We start from the raw sequence: 19,230 nt of genomic DNA, 5'->3' as shown, positions 1-19,230 counted from the left end.
GGCGCCCAGCAACTGTTATAGCACTTCCGGACAATACGCCCCGCCCCTCCTCCCTCTTCCCTGTCCGCCTATTTCTCCAGTGCCGGGTGGGCAGAACCAGCGGGTGCTGATTACAGGCGCCGCCGTAGTGCTGCTGCTTTCTCCTCGCCTACACCTCCCAGTCTCCCCCCGCTACCCTCGCAGAGTAGCGGGACCGGCCTTGATGTAGGGACACCACCCTCCTGCCTCCGCCTCTCTCCGCGCTAACTCGGGACCCAGGCTCACCGCAGTCCGCTCGCGTCTCCACCCTGCCCGCCGCGCTCTGCTCCGAGCTCATTGTATCCTCCCCATTCCTGGGCTCAGACTTCGAGGCCAAGCTGTGGCGGGAAGATCGGGGACCCCTGTGCACCCCTCCAGCCGGTTCCGCGAATTGGGGCCCCTCCCCCGCACTGCCGTCCTCGCAACAGCGCGGTAGTGGCGAGGGCTCTCTTTCCTCACCACTAAAGCAGAGAGGGCCGACTGGCGGGCAGCAGAGACGAAGCCCCCCACTCCCAGCCGCGAGCCCCTTCCTCCCGTTCCCTTCCTAGGGGAAGGAGAGCCGAAGCCCGAGCGAGCTGAGGCAGGAAAAAGGCAGCCGTGGACTGCCCAGCCAGCAGATCATTTTTATTATCGAGATTATTATTAAAAGGGGGCGGGGAGCCCAGGATGAGAGGGAGGGGGTTAGAGACGCAGCTATTTTTATTAAACAGATTATTCCTGAAATAATAATACGCGCAAGATGGCTGAAGGTGGCTGTGATGAGAGTGTTGGGGCTTTTTTTTCTCCCCCCCCTTTTTTTTGATCTGAGGATAAAGCTCTGAGGCGACAGCCGCTGCGGAGACCCTGCCCGGTGTGCCCTCCCCCCAGTTGAGAAGCAGCGGGCGGACAAACGGACCCACAGACGGAGCGACTGGCTCGGGCCCGCCCCGGACGCGTCGCCTGGGCAGCAGCTGGGGGCCGCGGGCGCTCGCCTTTCTGCCGACTTCTTCCAATTCTAATCTTTTTTTATTTTTTGGAAAGAACCAGGGTGGGTGGAGCAGAGGTGGAGAGAAATCAGGACTTGGCATTTTCTCCCCTGTCTTCTAATCTGAGGGAGGCCACCAGCCCTCCCCTTAAAAATCCCACCAAAGAAAAAAAAAGAGCGAGCGATAGAAAGAACGCTGCAGGACCCTCCAGCGAGCGCGCTCGGACCCCCGGCCGCCACTGCGGCGGCTGCCGGGAGCTCAAGATGGCTGGACGCTGAGGGAGGCAGCCCGGCCCGGCTGTCTCGGCCCGGCTCCGCCGCCGCGGGCTGGCTCCGACCGCAGCCCCGAAGACCGGAGCAGAGGCCGAGAAGAAAAGAAAGTGGGGGGGAGGGGGGCCGGGGTGACGAAGGGGGAGGGCCGGGCCTGGGCGGGGGGGGAGGGGAAGGCCGGGAGCCGAGCCTCCTGTTCATTAGCAGTTGAGAAAAATTCCTTTCTAGTTTGATCAATCCTTGTTTTCCTCGGCAGAGCCGGGGCGCCCGCCCAGCGCGGAGACGGAGAGCGGGGTCTCTCCGCGGCGGGGGCGCCGGGCACCAGGCCTCGGGGGAGCGCAGAAGTAGAGACGAGGGGGTCAGGCCGGAGCTCCGCCGGGGCTTCTCCTCCCTCCCTTTCTGGTTGGCTTTTTTTTTTTTCCACTTCTCTCCCTCCCCCTTCCGTTTCTATTTGTGAAGGGAGGAGGAAGGCAGAGGCGGGCTGCTGTCTCTGGCCGGGGACTGGAATTTCATCTGAATGACTGCCCCTGCGCTCACGCAGCGCCCCGGAGTCGGCCCGCCTGCGCCCCGCAGCCCGCACCCGCAGACCGCGGGCCAGCCGGTGGGCGCCCGCGCCGCGGCCCGGGGACAGGCTCGCCTCGCCCGCCCGGTCCGGATCTAGCAGTCCTTGGCCGGGCCGCACTCGCTTCCCCGGCCTCTCAGACCCCGGACGAGGTGAGGGAGGCGCGGCGCCGGCGAGCCAGGAGAGAGCCACCATTGCCGCCGCCGTCTCTGGAGGAAGTGTGCGGCTCCCGGGCTCTGTCCGCCTTGGGGCGCGCCCCAATGTCAGCCGCGGGCCGGAGTGCGGGCCGCCGGCCGCCGCAGCCCTAGCCGCGCCGACCGGGAGGCCGCCTCTTATATGGAATTTGGACCCCGGCGCTCCCCTCCAGGGCTGGTGCCCCGGCCGCGGCCCTGGCGCAGTCCGCCGCCTCCCGCTAGGCGCTCGGGAGGAGGAGGAGACGCAGCCGGCTGCGCGCGCTGCGTGAGGACCGAGGCTCACTCCTCTTGGGGGGCGGGCGCGCGGAAGGCGCTGGTGAACTGAGCGACTGTCGGGACCGCTCGGGGCTCGGTGGCCCTCCCGCGGCACCGGACGGACCCCCCAGGTCGGGGAGTTGGGGAGACCTGCCCGGGGCCCCTGCCCGCCGCCGCCATGGCGGAGAATTGGAAGAACTGCTTTGAGGAGGAGCTCATCTGCCCGATCTGCCTGCACGTCTTCGTGGAGCCGGTGCAGTTGCCGTGCAAACACAACTTCTGTCGGGGCTGCATCGGTGAGGCGTGGGCCAAGGACAGCGGCCTGGTGCGCTGCCCGGAGTGCAACCAGGCCTACAACCAGAAGCCGGGCCTGGAGAAGAACCTGAAGCTCACCAACATCGTGGAGAAGTTCAATGCCCTGCACGTGGAGAAGCCTCCGGCGGCGCTGCACTGCGTGTTCTGCCGCCGCGGCCCCCCGCTGCCCGCGCAGAAGGTCTGCCTGCGCTGCGAGGCGCCCTGCTGCCAGTCCCACGTGCAGACGCACCTGCAGCAGCCCTCCACCGCCCGCGGGCACCTCCTGGTGGAGGCGGACGACGTGCGGGCCTGGAGCTGCCCGCAGCACAACGCCTACCGCCTTTACCACTGCGAAGCCGAGCAGGTGGCCGTGTGCCAGTACTGCTGCTACTACAGCGGAGCGCATCAGGGGCACTCGGTGTGCGACGTGGAGATCCGGAGGAATGAGATCCGGGCAAGTACCCTACACACACACACTCACACACTCCCTCCTTCCCGGCGGCCTGGGACCACCCTTCCGGACAGGCTGACTCTTGTGACATCAGGCCAGAGGCCCCTTTCCAAACTCCTACTCTGTAAGTTTGGAGGCAAGGTCCTGGGAAGAAGGGTCCCCAATCGCTACTTGATATATTCCCGCACCTGTGCTCATAGGGTCCATCTTGTGAGTCACTTATAGAAATGAGGTGTGGGGCTATCAGGGCTGGAGTTTGGCTGTTGCTTTTCTGATTTGCGCGCAGCTCCCTGGCCCGGCAGTTGTTTCCGTCGGCCCTAGGGGAAGTCACTAAAGGCAGTGACCCAGGTCCTGCTTCTCCAGCTGCTGTTTATGTAATGAGTGTCCTGGTGCCGCTGCTGTGGCTGACATGATCCATGATGCTGGCATACCAATGAGGAAGTAAACAAAAGCAGCCATGTTAGTTTCAAGCCCTATTGGAAACACACTGGGGGGGTGGAGGGGGAGCTTCCGGAGGGAGAACAGAGCCCCTGGCCAAGGCCTGGGCAGCCAACGGCATCACCAGGACAGCATCTCGGCTATTGGGATTATTCCCTGTAACCCCCTCTCCATGTGTGAGAATCGCTGCCCACGGTGTGCCTGTGTGTGTTGCACGCGTCCTCATGAACACACCTTAAAGTATGTCTTCATCATCCTGAACCCTTTTCTCCCAACCCAGCCCTCTATCACAGCCCTCCCACATTTGGGGAGGGGAAGTGGAAGACGGAAAAAGAATCCTGTGGGTTTAAGGTTGAGCCGCCTTGCAATCTGGTTTCAGGCAGCTGGCTCCCCTGGGCTGCCGGCTGGGTGATTATGGAACCGCATCCCCTCCCATTGTATACACCCTGCAGCAGCGGCCAATGTCAAAACCGCCTTCCCCCTCAGGCCTCTGGGCCTGGCCTGACTGTGGAGCTGGACTGAAGCAATACTTCCGTCCCCTTCAGTGGAGGGGGGCTCCTCCTAGGTTCCTCCCTGGTCCCCTGGCTTTCAGGGTTGAGTCATACCAGAAGGAAGGGGTTGGCCTGAGACTGTCTGAGCCATCTCAGAAGCCCCAGCTTGGAGGCTGGGTGTGATATCATGGGGGTGAGACTGGGAGTGTTGCTGGGTGGGGACCCCTGGAGGCTAGTCGAGGCCAGTGGGAGCTTGGGTATGAGGAAGCTCTGAACAGGGCACAGTTGGAGATGGGGGCTGTTTCCTGTGAGGGGGACCAGTCAGAATGAGTCACTGTTTAGCAATTAACAAACATACACATACAACTAACAAAAGGCAGGAGGGCTGCCACAGGCTGAGGGCAGGGATAACAAATAAAATTTGCTGTATAATTAGTTTCCAATTGGATGGGCTGGCTCTGGGGTTTTGTGCCAGGGCAGGGCCTCTCGATTCTTAAAGGAAGTGTGTGTGTGTGATGGGGGAGGATGGAGAGAAGAGCCACCCCCTCACACACATCAGGACTGGAAAAGGCAGAGGCCTAGGGGAGGATATGAGCCCCTCGTGTACTCCACATCCCGCCCAGGGCAGGCAGAGCCCAAACTGTCCCTAGTATTGAGAAGCTGTTAATAAAGATAGAAGGGCTGGGAAGGAGGCTGGGAAAAGTGCAGAGAAAGAAAAGCTGCCCAGTTCTCTGTCCTGGGTTTGACAGTGGAAAATGAAAGGAGGGGAAAGGTGGAGATGTGGCTGAAAGGCAGAGAAAGGGACAACAACCAGGGTGATGAGTGAGCGTGCAGAGTGTGCACCCACGGCTTATGCCCTTAGTTGTGTCAGAGTGCTCAGGTGTCTTTCATTTCCGTGAGGGAGAAAACACTGTTGTGCCTGATTTGGTAGTAGGAGAGTGTCTATAGATGTGGGTCCGTGTTCTTGAGCGTCTTTGAGACTGTCTGCTTTGCCCTTAAAGGTACCTGGCACACGTACACAGTGTACCCTGGAGTTCCCACCAGCAGGTCCTTGAGCGCGTGGAAGGCCCTGAACTTTGTTAGCAGCTCCATGTGCGTGTGCGTCTGTGTGTGTGTGTTCGTTCCCGTTCCTGCTGTGGGCAGGCGCAGAAGGAGTGGGTTGCATCACAGCCAGATGTGCAGTTCTGTGTACTCAGCATCTGTGCCCCGCAGCCCGAGTCTCATCCCTTCCCAGGCTCCCTTACCCCAGGTCCTCCAGATCCTCTCTGGTGTCAGGGCACTGGAGTTGGAAACCCTGCAGTGGTCTCAGCTCCATGCCACTGCCACTTGGTGGGAGTTGGACTTACTGAACAGGAGGGCCTCACCCTCATGGGAGGGGGTGAGCCGCAAAGAATCTGAATGGAAGGACCCATTGCGCTCCATCCTCACTAGGCCAGCCAGGGGGAGGGGCCTTTTCCTGGGCCTCTTTTCCCTTGTGGGAGGGAGGCTGTCTTAAAGGGCCCCTGCTGGTGCCATGGATGAAGGCAACAGAATTCTCCCAGATACAGGAGCAGACGCATGGAAACCTGGATCACACCTTAAGATACAGACAGCTCTGCTTGTGCTTCCTCTTCCGTTGTCCCAGAGAAGGGGTAGGGGCTGCTGAAATGCCCTATTGGCTAGAAACAGGAAACCCTGATCAGTCTTCCCCGGTGGTCCTCTGCCCCATAGTCAAAGCACCCACCTGTGCAGAGACCCAGAGCTGGGAGCCAAGCAGGGCTTCCACCTAGCAGGGGGTCTCAAAGGCAGGCCTTTGAAATCCTTGCCCCACTCTGCCCTTGTGAAGCCAGTGTGCAGACCATGTTGCCCTAAAACCTGGATGCCCACTGGGTAGACCCTAGAGACCATGCTCCCGAGACACTAGACCCCAGTAGGTTCTTCTTTGGGGCTATGGAAGGCTGAGGACCCAAGATTGGGGCATCCAGGTGGTCAAACCCTCTTCAGACCCCAGGTTTAGGGATTCATGTGAGCAACTTGGGACTGGTTTGAGCTGAGAGCACCTTTATCTTAGAACCTTCCTCAACATAGAAAGAAGACCCAGGATAAGGCCTAGATGTGTCTGTAAATGGTTACACGGGGTGTGTGTGTGTGTGTTCAGGTCATAGTTGTGCCTCTGTGTCATTCCTAGTACCCCAGACTGAGGTTGGAAATGTTCCCAGGACTCTGTACCCTGACTTCTCAAAGGTTTAGAGTTAAGAAGAGGTTTTTCTTGGGACAGGATCCTACTTCTTGGGCCAGTTTGGGGTTCGCAGCTGCTCCCATTGCTGCTGGCCAGAGGGGTTGCCCTGGAACCCTGCAGGGGACCCTAGGTCTCTGCCTCATGTGTCTGTCACCAGGCAGGCTCTGGGAGAGAGGGCTGCCCTGGCCCAGCTAGAGCCCGGCTGTGGCTGCAGCCTGCCTCAGGCAGTATCAACCCCACTGCTCCCTGCCGCCCTCGACCGACCATAATCCTCAGGTCTTAGGTGGGGTGGGAGCTAGGATGGGGAGGCTGTGTGAGTGTGTGTGTGAGGTGTGAGGGTCAGGTACCTGCTCCTTTACCATCCTGAAGGATCGGGAAGAGGGGCAGGGCTTGGCCTTCCTGGGCCCCAGGCAGAGAGGAAGAAACCTGAGGCGGAGGCCCAGCACCCCCAGCTCCACCCCAGGATCCTGCTGATACAGCTGGGCACCTGTCATGCAGGCCCTGTTGATTTCTCTGCCTCCCCCAGCTCTGAGTGGCTGTGCATCCATCTCCACAGATGTGCGTGTGTAACTGGTGTGTCTGGGTGTGCATCTCATGCGGAACTACTGTTTTGTATCACGTGTATATCTCCGAGAAGGTGCAGTGTGAATGACTGACTTAATTACAGAGTTGTCTTGTGTCTGACTGTGGGGCCGGGAAGATCCATGTGTGTGTTGTTGGCAGGAGCGGGGGGTGCCCTGCTTGCTGTGTACCTGTGAGTGGAAGTTGAGTGTGCACACATGTCTATCAGTGATGGCACTAGTGTGTGTGTGACTGCCTGCCTGATGGTGGTTGGTTGGTAGGTATGAGTCTTGTATAACTTTCTCACCTGGTGGGGATGTTGGAGTGGGGAGGGGAGGGGAGGGGACGCACCTTTGGGTGAGCTTGTTGCCCAAGGTGAGTATTGGAGGTGGAAGCCCAGATGGGTCCTGCCATGCTGTGTTGGGGGTAGTCAGGGTGGTTGTAGGAAAAAGGGGAGACTGGCTGGGGCCCCAGCCCTGGCCTGAGCAGGCAGGCCTGGCTGGCCGTATCCCTGGCTCTGGGAAAGCCTTCCTTCCCGGCTGGCCTGGCATTCAAACTCAGACAAAGGGGGGCTTTCTCTCTCGCCTCTTTGTTCTGCTGCCCCAGAGTGCTGCTCTCTGCATGGCAAAAGCTAATTCCACTTTGCAGCTGGGAAACCCTCTCTGGGTCTGCCGGGGCTTGCCTCCGAGGTGCCGCCTTTCTCCTTGCCCTGGCTCCTGCCCTGTAGCCACTTCACTCTGGGTCTGTGGTTGTCTGCAGCCTAGGGGTTCACACAGTAGCCCCAGGCAGGGACTGAGGCCTGGGAAGGGATGACCAGGGCAGGCAGAAGCTGCTCTGAGGCCAGGTGGGAGTGCTGTGGCCCAAGGAGAGGGGAGGCTAACTAATATACTCTTGGGACTAGGGCTGATGCGGGAGAGTAGGGGGCGGCTTTGGCGGCTGGGGAGGAGGTTAGGAAGGGGTCACTGCACAGGGGCTGCCTCCAGAGCGGGAGCTGGCATGGGGGTCATGTGAGCAGGAAAAGGTGCTCTGTCCGCCCAGCACCCTTTTCTCACCTCCAGCCCTGGCCCCCTCTAAAAAACCCGGGGCCTGCCCCTGGCCTGGCTCCTGGGGCCCTGTTCCCTCCTGACTGCTTTTCTTCAAGGTTGACTTGAGGACTTTTATTGTTATCATTTATTAACTTCTATACAGCCTAGAGTCTCTATGGCCTTACCTGTCTGCCCAGTCCAGTCTGGCACCAGAAATGCCAGCTGGGCCCGGCCAGTCAGTCTCCAGAAGGCTGGGAAGCTTTCCCAGGGCAGGAATGTGAGGGGCTCGTGATGGATCCCTCTCCAAGCTGGGGTTGGGTATCAGAGAGAGCGGCTCAAGGCAGAGTCTAGAACATTAGGCGACAGGTGTGAGGGTCTTGGAAGTGTGGGAATAGTGAGCCCCCAAGTCTTCCGGATGTTTTTGGCTTCACAGGCCCAGGAGCAGACTGTGGAAGGTCTTAAGTGCTCAGGGAAGGAACAGGGGTGGGAGTGGGGCTGGGCCTCACAGTGCCCCTTCCTCTGCAGGAGGTGTGGTCTCTTGAGTGCTGCTAGTCTAGACCATGGTTCTCTCCATTCTGCTTCTGCACCCTGAGGCGTGCCACGGTCCAGGTGACCCGCTTTGGGCTGGGAGCAGTTTGTGGAGTGTGTGTCCCACTGCCTCCTGCACTAAGAGGCAGTCAAGCTGGGAAATCTCTCACCTGTGGGTTTTTCCCAGGTAGGTAACAGAGCCTCAACTCTCAGTAATTTCCGGGAGGTTGAGATGGAAAGGAGGCTGCTGGTAGAGGAAGGGGTCCTTACTTCCTCTGCTCCCCATCTTCTAGCTTCTTAGCAACCTGATTCAGTCACTTGGGGGGATTGAGGGGCAGCAAGCGGATCACTCCTAACCCCAATTTTCCATTGTCTGAGACAGCAGTATTCCCCCCAGCCTGCTGTTCCGCCAGGTGTTGACTGTGGCAGGAGTAAGATCACCTAGCCCCGAGGGAGAGTGATTCCTGCAAGGGGGAGCTGGACAAGGTAGGCCCCCTTCCCAGGCCAAGGGTGGCTCCTACCCCCTGACAGTTTGCTTCCTGTTCCTGGCCTCTCCCTGCCCCCTGTCGTGGAGACAGAAGGCCGATGGCCTCTGAGCTGGGCTTGGGCTGATGAAACCCAGCCACCTGCTAGGGAATGTGCCCACCTGCTAGGGAATGGGCTGGGCTCTGTCCCAGAGGGCTCGGGGCAGGCAGGAATTAGGACTTGGATCCGGAAGTCAAGGGAGGACAACCTCAGGGTCCTAGGGTGACAGTGCTGCCAGGAGTGGATGTGGGAAAAGCCCAGAAGAAGGAAGGGGCCTCCCTGGGCTGTACCCTGAGGGGGTTTCAGAGGGGTGGGGTGGGGGCCTCCTGCTGGTCTGCAGGATGGGAGTGAACAGGCCCACTCCAGGGCTCCGAGGGAAAGGGGGCTGGGACTCAGCCCCAGGTACACCCCTACTCTGATACTGAGGGGTTTGGTGGTGCACAGATGTGTCGGGGTGGGTGAAGCCTGGGCTCTCAGATGTCCTGGACACTGGGAAGGCCTGGAGCCTCAGGTGCATCTGGGTTGGGGGACTGTCCTCCCAAGTGTGGGGACGAGGCAGCCACCAGGCAGAATTTTGTTGCAGGGAGGTACAAAGGTCTAAAGTCCTTTGGTATTCTGGCCACCTCACCTTCACGCAGGCCTCCCTCTGTTGTCTGGGGCCTTCAGAAGGCCCTGCCTTCACCGTGCAGGGGTGTGTGTGTGAGACAGTGTGCCTGAGGCGGTCTCAGGGCCCAGGGAGCGGTGTGTGCTTGTGTGTGCCTGTGCAGTTGGATACACGTAGTTGGGCTGTACTCTGGGGGCTGCCCGCCCTCTTCACGTGACTGGGGGCAGTTTCACAGACAGGGAGGAAGGATGTGTGACTACCTCCATTCCTGCTCCCAGCCAGCTGTTTCTAGACAGGCTCTGACTCCCAGGCTGGCAGCAGATCCCTGTGCATGTGGGTCTGGGGTGAGGGGCCTGCTGGAAGGATGAGGTGCTGGAGTGGGGGCAGGGCTGTGTCCGTGGGTCGTGTCATGAGGTGCTGTCCTGGGTCACTGAAAGGTCAAGTTGTTGGGAAGGGGGGGTGCAGTGTGTCCCAGACTTTCCCAGCTCAGAATCTGAATGCCTCCTCCTGGCCCCGGAGATTTGGTTTTCTGTTTGCAGGGTCGCTACCAACACAAAACAGGGTCGCTGAACTCTCTTGCTGGCCTTGGTTTCCCCATATGTAAAAGGGGTTGGGGGTAAAAGGGAGGGATTGCTGCCAGCTTGTCTTGAGGAAGCCACCTGAAAGTAAATGGGAGTGAGGGTCACGGGGTCAAACTTGAGGGGCACTTTGAGGTGTACACAGAGGAAGAAAAAGAACCACTTCTTGTGGAGTGGACACTTACTGTGAGCTAGGGTCTGTTTCTGTTTTGCAAATCTTGTTTTGTGCGCAAAACTCATGGGTTTATTCCGCAAACAACATTATGCATCTGTAGGGTGCTGGGGTCCTTGGGTCTCAACTGGGAAGGGAAGTAGAAAAATACAGCAGCAAAGCCCTGTTTTCAAGAAGCCTTGAGTTTTATTTGGAGATCAGAGTGCAGTTTGTCAAACAGACTCTAGAATACTGTTGTCCTCTAGCTCTTCCTGTGACATGGCCACGATTTGTGTCTCCAGTGTCCAGGAGCTGTCGAGCACTTGAACTGAGGGTGGTACACATGAAAAACTGGTGCTTAGTGTATTTGACTTTCAATTAACTTAAAGTGAAAGAGCCACGATGTGACTAGTGGCTACCATATTGGACACCACAGCTATAGGAGGAGAGCAATGTGACAGCCCCACCATACAGCCAGGACAGGGAGGGACCTTCACAGCCTCTGAGCAGGGCCCATGGAGAGGAGCGGAGCCTTAAGTTGGGTCTTGAAGGATAGACGGGATGGGAGAAGGCACGATGGGCTACAGGAAGGCATCAGCAGGCTGCTGCTGCTGCTGCTGCTAAGTCTCTTCAGTCATGTCCGACTCTGTGCAACCCCATAGACGGCAGCCTACCAGGCTCCCCCGTCCCTGGGATTCACCAGGCAAGAACACTGGAGTGGGTTGCCATTTCCTTCTCCAATGCATGAAAGTGAAAAGTGAAAGTGAAAAGTGAAAGTGAAAGCGCTCAGTCGTGTCCGACTCTGTGCAACCCCATAGACGGCAGCCCACCAGGCTCCCCCGTCCAAGGGATTTTCCAGGCAAGAGTACTGGAGTGGGGTGCCATTGCCTTCTCCAGAGCTCAAATGTGCAATGTCAGGGAAAAGATAGCAGCCCACCTGACCGGGAAAGGCAGGTCGTAAGAGCCTACAGTGTTTGGAAGGAGGGGTCATTGAGGGTTCTTGGGCAGGAAAGAGACCTTGTTTCAAGAGGTGTGTCTGGTAAGGGAGGAAAACAAGGTGGTTGGAACAGCCAGGATGAGCAGCACTAGGAGGAAAGGGGTTGTGGAGTCAGATTAAGGGCTGAGAAGAGCAGTATGGTCCAGAACCTTCCAGCAAACTGGCCTCAAGTCTTCGGAGAGCCAGAGTCTCCTCTCCCTCCAGGTCCAACTAGCAAGGACTTCAGAGGCCCAGCTCTCAGTGTCAGGAGCAAGCCAGGGGTCAGGTGGCTGGCTTGATGTCCTGCAAGTGTAAGGCAAGCATAAGATAAGATCTCTGGGCTGGGCCAGAGGACTTGTGAGACCCAGAAAGGCTCTGCACCATTCCTAAGATGGTGCTCCCCAGAGAGAGGCCCCATGACTTGGATAAGAACACACCCTACTGCCTGGTCATTTAGGTTTGTATCCCAGCTCTGACATTTACTAGCTGTGTGACTTTGGAGGAACTACTTAACCTTTCTGGTTTCCTCTTCTCTGAAATGTGGATAATAATAGTACTTATCTCATAGCATTACTGGAATGATTAGATAATTCTATACAGGAAGAGTGCTTAGAACCGAGGCTGGCCTGACCCTGCCCTCAGAAAGCTCATGGTTTAGATATGTGTGGGAAGCTATTCCCTGTTCTCTGTTCCTGGGGACAGGCTGGCCAGGCAGTTGTCTCCAGGGCCCTGGGATTTCATGGGGGCCAGAAGGGATTTTAGATCCCCAAAATTTAGATCATCTGGGTCAAAGGATCAATAGGATGAGTTTGTTCTGTACAGGGAAGGATGGTGTTCACCCATCTTAGCCCCTCTGATGCCCATCCCCCTCCTGTCTCTGCAGAAGATGCTGATGAAGCAGCAGGACCGACTAGAGGAGCGAGAGCAGGATATTGAGGACCAGCTGTACAAACTTGAGTCAGACAAACGCCTGGTGGAGGTAGCCAAGCCCACGCCCATGGTATAGGGTGGGGATGGCTTGGGTGCAAGGCCTGGGGCTAGTTCCTTGCTTGGGCTCAGACCTGTTGCATGGTCAGCTCTATATGCCAGAATCCCTTGCTCAGTCATTCAATGACCTGTTAGTGGATGAGCCCCCGACTGGTGCCAGGGTTGCCATACTACCAGTTCAGGATTCCAAGTCCGACCTTGCCCGCGGGAAGCCCTAGGCAGCCTGGGGGTTCGGGGTCCCAGACTCCCCTATCCAGGATGGGAGTCAGGCAAGAGTGGCAGCCAGAGGCACCCCCATACTCACCGGTCCCCCCACCCTTGCAGGAGAAGGTGAGCCAGCTGAAGGAAGAGGTGCGACTGCAGTACGAGAAGCTGCACCAGCTGCTAGACGAGGACCTGCGGCAGACAGTGGAGGTCCTGGACAAGGCCCAGGCCAAATTCTGCAGCGAGAACGCAGCGCAGGCGCTGCATCTCGGGGAGCGCATGCAGGAGGCCAAGAAGCTCCTGGGCTCCCTACAGCTACTCTTCGACAAGACAGAGGATGTCAGCTTCATGAAGGTGGGCTGGGCCCAGGGTTGGCTGGCAGGACCCAGGGGGACATTTCTAAGTTGGAGTCCGTGCGCTCTGCTCTCCAGCTGGCTCCCCCACCACAGGGGTTTGCAGCCAGCCTGCATAGATTCAGAACCTCCCCACCACCCCCGTTCTTTCTAGCTTTACGACCTTGGCAAGTCATATACGTTCCCTAGGCCTCAGCTTTCTCACTTATAAAATAGGGTTGATAATGTTGTTTTTGTTCAGTCACTCAGTCCTATCCGACTCTTTGTGACCCCGTGGACTGCAGAGGCCAGGCTTCCCTGTCCTTCACCATCTCCCAGAGCTTGCTCAAACTCATGTTTGTTGAATCGGTGATGCCATCCAACCATCTCGTCCTCTGTCATCCCTGTCTCCTCCTGCCTCAGTCTTTCCCAGCATCAGGGTCTTTTCCATACAGATCTATTATCTGTTATCCATAATTCCAGATTTTTAAAAATCTCTGAAAACCAAAAGAGAAAAGTTCAGGCAGCTCATTTAACAGCAAACATTTGACCTGAACTAATGTTGGCAATTTATGGTATTTATTGATCTTACTTGGTACAAATGTTGAAATGTTGCTGCAGAAATATCGATGTGTTAGATTATGGTGTCCTCCATAATCACATATTATGATACAGGCATCACATGTCCCTTCCAAAATCCAAAAAATTCCATAATCCGAAACACATCCTGCCTCAAAGATTCTGGATAAAATATTGAGTGCCTGCAGAACCTTCCTCTTGGTAGTTGTTTAGATAAGATGCTGGATGTCTGGAAAGTACTCATAGTGTTGTCTGTCACACAGCAAGAGCTCAGTTTTCTGAAAATAGAGGCACCCCACCCTCTGCCCCTGCAACACTCTGGCCAGCCTCAAAAGTGTCAGCCCTGCGTGGGGAGGGAGAGAATGGGGCAGCTTCCATCTTCCCCTCTCTCATGCTGCCTTTCCCACTGACACCCTTTTCTCTCCCCCAGAACACCAAGTCTGTGAAAATCCTAATGGACAGGTGAGCAGATGGCCACTGGCCCTCAGGGGAACACACGTGGGGGAGGGCAGGAAGGGGCAGACCCACGGGGGGAGGTAGGGCGGGCTTATGTGTGATACCTCCTCACAGCAGACGCCCCGTCCACTGCCCCCAGGACCCAGACCTGCACAGGCAGCAGCCTCTCTCCCCCTAAGATTGGCCACCTGAACTCCAAGCTCTTCCTGAACGAGGTGGCCAAGAAGGAGAAACAGCTGCGGAAGATGCTAGAAGGTGAGAGTGAGATCCTCAATCACAGGAAGAGAAACCTTTGCATGTATGCTCACTTGCTTCAGTTGTGTCTGATACTTTGCAACCCCATGGACTGTAGCTGGCCAGGCTCCTCTGTCCATAAGATTCTCCAGGCAAGGCTACTGGAGTGGGTTGCCATGCCGTCCTCCAGGGGATCTTCCCAACCTGGGGATCGAGCCTGTGTCTCCTGCATTGCAGGAGGATTCTTGACCCACTGAGCCACCTGGGAAGGCTGAGGGAACCATCTGCGCAAGGGTAAATGCCAGAGCCTTCCCTCTGAGCGGTAGCCTGGCCTGTCATAAGCCTTGCCTCATATCCTGGCTCTGCCACTTCTAGCTGTGGGACCTTGGGCAGGCCATAGTACTTTCCTGAGCCTTGGCTTCTTCAGCTGTAAAATGGGAATGGAGTAGCCAGCATCAAGACAATACTGTGCTTGGCCCCATAGAAAAGTTCCCCGGGGAGAGGAGGCTGGGGTGGCCTGGGATGGGGTTTTAGCGACTTTTGCCCAAACTTTCCACAGGCCCCTTCAGCACACCGGTGCCCTTCCTGCAGAGCGTCCCCCTGTACCCCTGTGGCGTGAGCAGCTCTGGGGCGGAAAAGCGCAAGCACTCGACGGCCTTCCCTGAGGCCAGTTTCCTAGAGACGTCGTCGGGCCCCGTGGGCGGCCAGTATGGGGCAGCGGGCACAGCCAGCGGCGAGGGCCAGTCAGGGCAGCCCCTGGGGCCCTGCAGCTCCACGCAGCACTTGGTGGCCCTGCCGGGCGGCGCCCAACCAGTGCACTCGAGTCCGGTGTTCCCCCCATCGCAGTATCCCAACGGCTCCGCCGCCCAGCAGCCCATGCTCCCCCAGTATGGTGGCCGCAAGATTCTCGTCTGTTCTGTGGACAACTGTTACTGTTCTTCCGTGGCCAACCACGGCGGCCACCAGCCCTACCCCCGCTCCGGCCACTTCCCCTGGACAGTGCCCTCGCAGGAGTACTCACACCCGCTCCCGCCCACCCCCTCCGTCCCCCAGTCCCTTCCCGGCCTGGCGGTCAGAGACTGGCTCGATGCCTCCCAGCAGCCTGGCCACCAAGATTTCTACAGGGTGTATGGGCAGCCGTCCACCAAACACTACGTGACGAGCTAACGCCGCGCGGGCGGTGAGCACCGGGGAATCTGCCCCCCCAGCCCCCGGTGGCTCGGGGATGATGCATCCAGAGACCTGCCCTTCTACCTTCCTGTCCTCCCTCCCTCTCTCCTCCATTCCCCTAAGTCTTTTCCTTTTGGATTTTGTTTTGTTTAGGGCTTGTTTTGATTTTTTTTTTTTTTTTAATGAATCTCCTGGACGCGGAGGTGACAGTGGGAGCTGGCCTAGGCCGGGGCCGCAGGTGGCCCCGGAGTTGGGAAAGCGTCTACCTCAAGGCGCTGAGCTCTCTCTCTCTCTCTGTCTCACCTTTTCCCCTTCCCTCCTTCCCCTTCCCACCCCATGGCTGGAAGGAGCCTCAGCTTCCTTTACAGCCTTGAGGGGAGGGGCAGTTTCCAACTCTCCTCACCCAGCCCTGGGAGGAGGGCCCAGGTGCCCACTGGCCTGCTTCTCCTGTTGGTTTTCTTTGGGGCAGTTTGATCACTGACTGAATAAGGAATGACCTGTAGATTGTGGGGCTTTTTTTTTTTTTTTTAAACCAAGAATGATTTTTCCTGCTTCCTTCTCACCATCCTCCCAGACGGAGTTCAAAGGCCACTTCTCAAGCAGCTTTCGGCACCTTCAGCCTCAGAATGGAATCTTAAAGACAGGAACCCCATGTCCAGGAAAGGGGAAAAGGAACTTTGCCAATGATAGTGACCACAGCAAAAGCAAATAATAATAATATTAATAATAATAAAGAGAAATAAAAGAAATAATAAAATAAGAAACCATAGCACAGCCCTTGTCAAGGTCAGCGGGAGAGGAGGGGCTGCCCGGAGTTGGGTCCTTGCCTGGGTTTTGACACAGCAACTTCCTGTAGCGAGCACTTTGTATGAATCGTGGACTTCCTGTTCTCAAGGCGCAGGTATTTATTCTGTAATCTGTCTAGAGCACACACCGAAATCCAACCTTCTAATAAACATAATGGCGCAGTCCCACTCCCTGCCTCGCCTCTTACCCCCAACTCCCCTAGGCCTGGGGTCTTCAGGCATTGGTGTGAGGAGGGGCCCCCTCTAGGGACGGAAGCCCTGGCCTTGATTCTCTTCTGGGTTTAGTCTGTTCCAGGCCTGTGGATGTCGGTTCGTCAGCCACTAACTATATCTACTCTCGGCCTTGGGTTCATTTGACAAATATTTGCTGAGGGCCTCCTAGGCCCAGCCTCCCTGCTGCATGGGCCCCGGCATCTCTTTGAGTTTCTGCCAACATGCTCTTAGCAAGGACAGACAAAGGAAAAAATACCTTTCTATGAGTCTTGCAAAGTTTACCTCCTTCACTCCACAAATATTAAGTACATGCTAAGCGCCAGGCACTGTGTAGGGCCAAGGGCACAGAGCTACAGCAGTCTCTATCTTGGAATTTAGTCTAATGGGGCCTCAGCCCCCATTGATGTGATAAGGGTGGGGAGCACCTGGCTCCATTCTTCCTTTGGTGGCTTAAGCTCTGGCCCCTGCCCCTTCCTCCAGTGAGCATGGAAGAAGAGAAGGCAGGAAAATCTTGAACGCTGGGAAGCATGGAGGTTGGGTGGCAAGGTGAAAAAGACATCCTACCCTCATCCCCTTTGGCAGAGCTTCTCAAAGTCCAGTGTGTCAGGAGCTTGTTAAAAGGAGCTGATTGCTGGGGCCCTACATGGACTCGGTGGGAATCACTGAGGGCAACCCGCTTTTGTGTGTGTGTTTTTGTTTTTGTTTTTTTGCCAAGGCATGCTTGATCTTAGTTCCCTGACCAGGAATCAGACCAAGCAGGGATTGAACTCTGCCCTCGGCAGTGGAAGCGCAGAGTCCTAACCAGACCATCGGGATTCCCAAGAATCGCATTTTTAACTTCCTGGTAATTCTGCCACATCCTGGGGTTTGAGAAGTGCTGCCATGAGGGACTCGCCAGGGACCTGCTTGTCAGACCTGTGGGTAGGGTGGAAGGATGGGCAGGGCACACCAAGCCCTCTTGGGGAAGGAGCCAGGTGAGGGTGGGTGGGGGCTAATTTTTTTTTAATCTATTTTTAATTGAAGGATAATTGCTTTACAGTATTGGGGGCTGATCTTTTAAAAGATCTCTGGTTTGTTGCCTAACACTTTTCATAGATCTGCTTATGTGTAAAGTAGAAGGGGCAACCTTTCCTGGGTGCCTAGTTCTCTTTCCCCTTGTCTGGGTGGAATCAGGGCCTGAATGCCTCCCACCCCAGAAAGGCTAGAGCAAGACAAGGAGCTATGGGTAAGTCCTTCACCAGGGGTCCAAACTTTACCAACAGCTAGTCACCCTTCTTCTCAGGAAAAGGATGCAAGTTGGAGGGCATCGTCAGTCCCTGTCCCCCGGCCAGTAGGGCTGGCCAGTCCAAGGTCTTGGTCTTGCTATGTTCCTCCATCGTCCTATCCTATGGGGTAGAAAATGACTCAGTCTTGCAGTGAGTGGACCTTGATCACCGCTCCCCCTTTCCCACTTTGGCAAGGAGCCAGAGCCAGAAGTTTGGGATGACAACAGCTGGCCTGCCCCCTTCTCTTCTGCACCTGTTTGGGACTATTGAGAGGCAGATGGCTGGAGCACAGTACTCCTCCAACCCAGGGTGGAAGGATGCCTGGGGGCAGGTGCTGCTGGACAGATAGACATTTAACTCTACTCACATCTGCTCCCGTCTCACTGTCGCTTTCTGTCGCTTTCTCCGGTTGTCAGGAACCCTGGGACATTTTCTGTGCCAGGAGTTGGGAGCCAAGGCGGAAAGCTGCCCGATTTCTTTCCCACTTGGCCTAGTTTTGGTTTAGTGGATGGAAGAGGTTCTTTCTCCATGCACATCAATGAGAGTGGGATATGGAGGAGAGACTCTGGTGGGAGTGGGAGGGTCTTGAACCCCACCAGGCCCCACCTCTGAAAGCCCACCACAGCAAACAGACACCCAGGCACACAGGCTGTAGGCAGCCAAGCAGCTAACTGTGTGTAGTATGGCCAGGGGTGCCTGGGCAGCCAGGGAAGCCTGGAGAGGCTAACCCCATCCAGCTGTCCCCAGCTACCCAGCTGTCCCTGGCTTTGTCGGAGCAGCTGTCACCCACCTCCCAAAAGTGTTAGAGGAGGGGCAGAGGAGGCCTGGAGAGCTGGAGCTGCCCCAGGAACAGGGGCCGGCGGGAGGAGGTGTGGGAGGCCTTTCTCACCCTGCACACTCGAGACACCCCCACCCCCGCACCCACAGGCACGCCCTGTGCCTCCCTCCGAGAAGCGCTGTCTCAGAGATACGGGCTCTGCCCCCCAGGCCGTGTCTTCCCGCCCTCCCCAGGGAGGCCATCGCTCCGCCCCTTTCCGGGCAGCGCAGGGCAGGGCAGGGTGTCAGGAGCGGAACGCTTCTCCCCCACCCCACTGATGGCTCCTGTGGGCCAGATGTGCGGAGCCCGCAGGGAGGCGACCGCCGGGGGGTTTCCTCCGCCCGCCACCCCCGCGGGCCCGGGCTCTTTCATGTCGCTGCCCTCCCCGGTCCCAGCCCCGGAGCTGAGCAGCTGCGCCCCGCTCTCCGCCCCCAGCCTCTCTCCCAGCTGTCTCTGGGGTGGGGCCGGGCAGCTGGGGAACAGCTGCAAGGCGTGGGGTGGGGGTGGGTGGGGGGGTCGAGTGCCCTCCCGCAACAGCCAGAAACAGTCTCCTTGCCCATGCCGGGTGCAGGGGTAGGGTGAGGCTTGGGGGATTGTCGGCCCTTGCGCCTCAAACTACCCACCCCCCAACCCCGACCCGCCGTCCCCAAGCGCATCTGGCCCGGCCTGCTGAGAGCGGGGGCAGACCCCAGATCAAAGCCCCCTCCGGGCTTCAAAGGGCACCCTGGGGGCGGGAGAGGCGGGTGGAGCAGTGGGGGAACACCCTGAATGGGGAGGCCGAGGCCGCTGAGTCAGTGCACCAGGGCCCTCTCTGGAGGCTGAGACCCTGAGTTCTAACCTCCTTTCTGGGTTCTTTTCGGCCCTGTTCACATACACCCACTCCACCATGCCCTTTCCTCAGAGTCCTTCATCTGCTCCCATATGAGGGTGGGGGAGAACCGGAGAACACTTTCAGGATCAGACCTGGCCCCCTGGGGGATTTCCTACCCCATCCCATCTCTGCCTTCTGTAGACTGGGTGTGTGGTGCTGGGAGGTCTAGGAGATGCCCTTTCCCAGCCTAGTG

General features: G+C 57.6%; 1 protein-coding gene across 1 annotated transcript; it reads left to right on the top strand.

Annotated features, from left to right (window-relative positions):
• On the top strand, nt 1,733-16,039 carry TRIM8 (tripartite motif containing 8). Its single transcript, XM_018041172.1, has 6 exons — nt 1,733-3,011; nt 11,987-12,082; nt 12,415-12,648; nt 13,636-13,667; nt 13,801-13,916; nt 14,455-16,039. The coding sequence occupies exons 1-6, from the start codon at nt 2,442-2,444 to the stop codon at nt 15,060-15,062; spliced, it is 1,656 nt and encodes a 551-aa protein (XP_017896661.1). The 5' UTR covers nt 1,733-2,441; the 3' UTR covers nt 15,063-16,039.

The sequence above is a fragment of the Capra hircus genome, chromosome 26 (assembly GCF_001704415.2).
Source record: "Capra hircus breed San Clemente chromosome 26, ASM170441v1, whole genome shotgun sequence".
Classification (NCBI taxonomy): Eukaryota; Metazoa; Chordata; class Mammalia; order Artiodactyla; family Bovidae; genus Capra; species Capra hircus.
Note: the sequence above shows the minus strand (reverse complement) of the source record. Positions and strands in the feature narration are given on the sequence as shown.

What these genes read in the sequence shown, in the direction of transcription:
- TRIM8 (XM_018041172.1), top strand. Translation starts at nt 2,442, where the DNA reads ATGGCGGAGAATTGGAAGAACTGCTTTGAGGAGGAGCTCATCTGCCCG. An exon ending in TCCGGAGGAATGAGATCCGG is followed by an intron (nt 3,012 to 11,986) that starts GCAAGTACCCTA and finishes CTGTCTCTGCAG; the next exon opens with AAGATGCTGATGAAGCAGCA. An exon ending in CAGACAAACGCCTGGTGGAG is followed by an intron (nt 12,083 to 12,414) that starts GTAGCCAAGCCC and finishes CCACCCTTGCAG; the next exon opens with GAGAAGGTGAGCCAGCTGAA.